The sequence below is a fragment of the Carassius auratus genome, chromosome 8 (assembly GCF_003368295.1).
Source record: "Carassius auratus strain Wakin chromosome 8, ASM336829v1, whole genome shotgun sequence".
NCBI lineage: Eukaryota > Metazoa > Chordata > Actinopteri > Cypriniformes > Cyprinidae > Carassius > Carassius auratus.
This window is the reverse complement of record NC_039250.1, coordinates 20477453-20483452: the sequence shown is the minus strand read 5'-3', so window position 1 is coordinate 20483452 and position 6000 is coordinate 20477453. Positions and strand designations below refer to the sequence as shown.

Sequence of the window (6000 nt, the reverse complement as noted above, 5' to 3'; positions counted from 1 at the left end):
GCTATGAACAGTTCAATAAACAACTTTTTGGAAATTGTATTGTGTCTATGTCGGTTGCATCAGTGATAAAAATTCCAAATGAAGTCGCAGGTTCATTACCGATGTGCATTTAAGAGCAACACATATTTAGTTTTTAAATTTACTAGTGTTTTTGAACACATTGGTTTAGTGAATGATTCAAAGACTCATAGTGACACTTTAAAAAATAACAGTTCTTCATTGGCATTAGTGGTTCCGTGAAGGAAAACTAACATCCATGGAACCTTTCCATTCCACAAAAGTTTCTTCATAGTAGAAAAAAATGGTCTTTAAATTTTTTTAAATGTTCAGATAAATGGTTATTTTCATTGCTCACTGAAAGCCTCTTTGGGAAACCAAAAATAATTCTTGGAATTACAGTGGAAACTCTTATTTTTTAAGAGTGAATGATTCAATGTTTATTTCAAGATCTCTTAAAGACTATGTACAGTGCAGAAAAAGGCATCCCTGGAACGCCGCTCATCCAATCAGATTCAAGAACTACAACTAATTGTATAGCCCTATCTTGCAAATGGCTACAGGTAAGCATTTGCTTCACCTACAGAATTAAATTTTTTATGCAACCTATCATACAGCTTTCACATCTCATCACATTCATATACAGTACATGCAAATCCTAGTATTAATGTGTTATGTATGTACATGTGCACTTTCATACACATACAATATACAGTGCCTACATGTATACGCACAGTCACACAACAACAACCGTACAGTGATTCTTTCCCTCTTTATTTCTCGTCTTTCTTTCTTTCTTTCTTATTTATTCATCTAGCTCACATTTTATTTTCGTCTGTTGCTGTCAGTGTGCATGGTATCTCTCCTGGCCTTTTCCCTCTACCGTCAGACTTCATTAAATCTGCAAGTTGTATTTGCATAAGCGGCACCAAGTCTCAACACCTACATCTCAGGGTGACGTGTCATTTCCTGGTGTGTGCGAATGAGAGAAAGTCAGGCAGTGCTTGACAATATGTGTCTGCAGCTTTGTTCACCTGTTTGTATTTTGCCAGATTCCCACTGATTCAAGGTAGCCCAACAATCCCAGATGCTTTAGAAGAGAGCTGCGCCTATTATTATTCCGCAATGTTCTGTTGAATTTTAAAACTCACAGTCTGGTTGTTGTGCGGGGGGGTATTTCTGCTACAGTGAGTTCCAGGATGTGTATGTGTGCCTCTGGGTGTGCGTTTCATGATATCATGTATTACGATATCAGCATGCATCTCCATTCACGGCCTAATGCATCATTTCACTTTCAAATTTCTCTCTTTGTGCACCTCTTACTCTCTCTCTGTCTCTGTGCTGCTGCCGTTGTGGTTTGTATTAATGAATTTTATTTTGGGCTAATTTCTTTAATCTCTTAATGACATGCACAAACATTCTCAAGATTTCCTCAAAGCTAAAATAGCATGTGCATTGAACAGATCTGAGCATTTGATTAGACAAAAGCAAATCCCATTTTGTTGTCAGAAAGGGAAGGACAGAGAGAGGTGGTGCATAGAGAGCGTATATTTACACTGTAAAGAGTTATTTTAGATCCTTTTGAAACATGAGGGTGTGAGTGCGGTTTTGTCTTAAGGCGTAAAGGTCAGAAAGCATGATACATTTATAATGCTGATTATGTTCTTTTTCTGCGTATCACTATTGGTGGAGGAAAACTGAATAAATCATATTATTTGTGGCACAACAAGCCATGGGGTTTCACTAGCTTGCAGCCTCTGAAATCAGAGTACGGAGAAAAATAATTTTCAACATTTTTAATTATTGTATATAATACTGACACATGTACTCGATAGCAGTTACCAGGCTGGATAAAAACATTGATAATAAAAGTGATAACCTTTAAACTTTATTCTGCTTGTTTTGAGAAGAACACTTTGATCTTTTACACTTTTACATTTTCTAGAATACACTGGTACATCTAATCTGTTATTTCAGACTGTGGGCTTGAAAAGCTTTAATTTCGAAACAAACAATATACAGAAGATGAGTCGGTTAAAAGTCCTGATCGATTTTACATGTTTAAATGCTGTTTAAAGAACTCCACAAGAAATGATCAGACCTTCTGATCGGGGAAAAGCAGGGATGGTTATGGATTTGCCGGAAGTACTGCAGGACGAGGAAGGAGAGCAGGTTGCTGATAAGCTTAAACTCCATTGGGTCGCACTGGTATAGATGATCCAAACATCTTCTGTAAAAAAACAAAACAAAAAAAACAACAACAACTGCGTACGTACATCGAGACCCCCCGGCCAACACATTCCAGAGGTTGTGGATCCACACCCAGAAGATTGAGCGTCCGGAAGGCCAGGGGGTCCAATGAGGAGGACACATTAATTTCAGGATGGTCCTAATGTTTATGGTGGATATATTTCTGGAGTTCAGTCTGTTCCTCAGATGTTCTGATTGCAAGTAATTTTCATATGACTAAAACTAATCGATCCTGTTAGCTGAAGCTTAATGCAGTCTCTAGTAAGTCTTCACTTTCAGCGCTTTTGTCCCCAGTAAGTTGGGTCTGGTGGTTCCTTGGAGCGTAGAACTACCGGGTCACCTGAAATAGAGAACAGGGATGAGTTTACGTTTGACAGTTTGGGGTATTTTCCCATTTGACCCATCAGCACATTTGTTTACCAGCACATCTGATTCCAATGACTCCAAAATATTAATCAATATGAACTATATGTCCCCATTTTGTGCAGAGGAAGAAGTTGCCTGGTTCTCCATCTCTGTTAGAACAGATTTCATTTATGCTTGACATTTATCTGCACAGACTTCTTGTCCTGGCCGTTGATGGGCATGGTCCGCTGGAGCTGTGGGAGAAACAGTTGGCGCCCAAGCAAACTCATTCATTTAGAACTTGGCACCATGCCTTCCAAGTTGGCACAGAGGGACGACTGAAGAGAGTGGCATGGCACGATGCCTGATACTTGATCCACCCTCTCAGTCTTCCTCTTTCTTTCATCTTCCCGGTGTCTCTTCAGTTTTGGCAAGGTTTATGTTGCGAGAGGTGTGCTGGCATAGAACGAACAGTTACCATACTGATCAATCATTATAAACATCCATACCTGATCAAAGCAACTCTCTTATATTCTTACACCAAATCTTTCTTTCTTGGAATATATAAGATCTCCAGCTTCTTTCTCTTGATTTCGGTTTCATTTAATGCGATGTATCATTTGCAAGATCACATTAATCTTGGTTAAAAGTTTTGATCAGCATGTGGTCCAATACTGAATACAAACTTAGAGACGTGAGATCACTTTAAAACATTTCAGATTGAGTTTAAGAGCTGCAGGTTCAGTGCTGTAGGTCTCATTCTGAGCACAGTTGCATCTGTAATGAGAATTAATGTGTTTGTGTGGGTTTATGTAGCTGTACTTTTATAGGACCTGATAAAACCTCTGGGGATGTTCTCAAAGGTAAAAATTATTCATAAAGTAAATAACATTTTTGTTTTTCATATAAAAAGACAATATACATGCTTTAATATAACTTTTAAGAAAATGTGAGTGCTACCATGAGGCTGTAGGGTATTTTGGCTGGTTATCACTGGGTGGTTTGGGTGTTGATATGGAGGTGTTTATTTCTTGGAACATTAGGTGGTTGCTCGAGCCAAAAGAGAGACAAGTCTTTATGATTTTTTGTTAGCAGGCACTACTAACAATAAGCTTTGGGTCAGATTTTGTCTGCATTGTGGGAACAAGATCTCCCTACAGAGAGAGACAGATAGAATGTGTGTGCATGTGTAAGACAGAAAAATGTGATAGAGGGCTGTGTGTGTGCATGGTCCAAAAACTAATTTTCACACACACACACGCACGCACGCACGCACGCACGCACGCACGCACACACACACACACACACACACACACACACACACACACACACACACACACAATTTCACTACATCTAAAGAAATATTACATGCATTAAAAACCCTTCATCACACACATGTAGGTTCACATGAATTCACTATGATGAAATATGGATCAGTGTTATGTGTGCATTTTATGTTATGAGAGATATGATGGCACAGAATAGCTTAGCAGTCATTGATCATACCAGAATCTATCTTCTCCTCCTCTTCTGCTCTACTCTAGGGTTTTTTATTTAATTTTTTATAGAACTCTTTAAAAAACTATTAAAATTACCATGACTCTTTTTTTTTTTTACAGTAATGGATGAAAACTCTTCAGATACATCTCCATGTATTGTTCTCTACAAATAAAACAGAGTAGAAGCTTACTAAGTCTAGAAAATGTATATCTTTCAAAGCTTTTAATTGGAAATTTCAATATTTAGAACCGAAGTTTGTGGAAATACATATTCTACTGATTAATATTGTAATAATAACATATGCAGTTGTGTGCATAATTTGATTTGAGTCCTAGATACTTTCTCCAAAATTAACTTTCTGTCACACTTGATGTTGGGTGAACTGACAAAAATTGCCAGTAATATGTTTAATAAATGTCTTACTGATTTTGAATACATTATTGTAGTAAAATACAAAATAGCCTAATGCGCATATATATATATATATATATATATATATATATATATATATATATATATATATATATATATATATATATATATATATATATATATATATATATATATAATTAATTCTTTACAATAATTCTTTACATTTATATAGCGCTTTTCTAGATACTCAAAGCGCTTTACATAGACAGGGGGTATCTCCTCATCCACCACCAGTGTGCAGCATCCACCTGGATGATGCGACGGCAGCCATATTGCGCCAGAACGCCCACCACACACCAGCTTACTGGTGGAGAGGAGACAGAGTGATGAAGCCAATCAGTAGATATGGGGATTGTTAGGAGGCCATGATGGTCAGAGACCAATGGGCGAATTTAGCCAGGATGCCGAGGTCACACCTCTACTCTTTCCGAAAGACATCCTGGGATTTTTAATGACCACAGAGATTCAGGACCTCGGTTTTACGTCTCATCCGAAGGACGGTGCTTGTTGACAGTATAGTGTCCCCATCACTACACTGGGGCGCTAGGACCCACACAGACCACAGGGTGAGCACCCCCTGCTGGCCTCACTAGCACCTCTTCCAGCAGCAACCTAGTTTTCTCAGGAGGTCTCCCATCCAGGTACTGACCAGGCTCAGCCCTGCTTAGCTTCAGTGGGCAACCGGTCTTGGGCTCCAGGGTGATATGGCTGCTGGCCATATACACACACACACACACATTTCCTCGAATTTTCCACTTGGCAAGAGTTAATTTTGTACCCTGCTCTCCAGTGACTAGAGATCAGAATAAATGTTGACCTCAAGTCTTCTGGTCACTTCATTTCATTTTATTTACTGCTTTGTTCCGCCTTTGACTTTTTCTTTTGAGAACAGTCTCAGTCAGTCACTTCACATCTGTCACTCATATCATAAGTGCTTGTGTGTTTGTTGCTGTGCTTGTCTGTCTCTCTGTCTCTGTCTCTCTTTGTCAAAATTCAAGAAGCTTTATTGGCAGGATAAAAAGAGGTTGTCTCTGTTTCTCTGTTTTGTACATCTTTTTTTCCTAAATCAGGCTGTACTGTGTTTGATGTCAGTTCCAACAAACTTCAGACTCTCTCCACATGAACTCCTAAGGTATGGTACGGAGCGTGTTCACAACAAGAGGAATTAGGTCACTGAGAGAAAGAAAGACAGGATTTGTTCCAAAATCTAGTGTGCTGCCTAGCTAGACCACAATTTAAATACTGAGAGACGCATTTTAGCCACATTCTTAGGCATCATATATATACAGTATATATATATATATATATATATATATATATATATATAGCAACTAGCAAGTGCAATGGAAAAAAAAACGGATGTTGAACAAAATCAGATAATGTGATTTTTGAACAAAATAAAAAATAGATAAAATCAGTCTAATAAATATTGACTGTTTTACTAGATATTTCTGTGTGATTTGTCTTATGCTGGAG

The 6000-nt window shown here is 38.1% G+C and overlaps 1 protein-coding gene across 1 annotated transcript in view; it reads right to left on the bottom strand.

Annotated features, from left to right (window-relative positions):
* Window positions 1-1793: 1793 nt before the first annotated feature.
* The window catches only part of LOC113107546 (protein FAM19A2), a 68565-nt gene continuing 64358 nt past the window's right edge, over window positions 1794-6000 (bottom strand). The window contains exon 6 of the mRNA XM_026270140.1: window positions 1794-2587. Coding sequence (XP_026125925.1) covers window positions 2576-2587 — 12 coding nt within the window. The 3' untranslated portion in view covers window positions 1794-2575. The remainder of the gene's footprint in view (window positions 2588-6000) is intronic.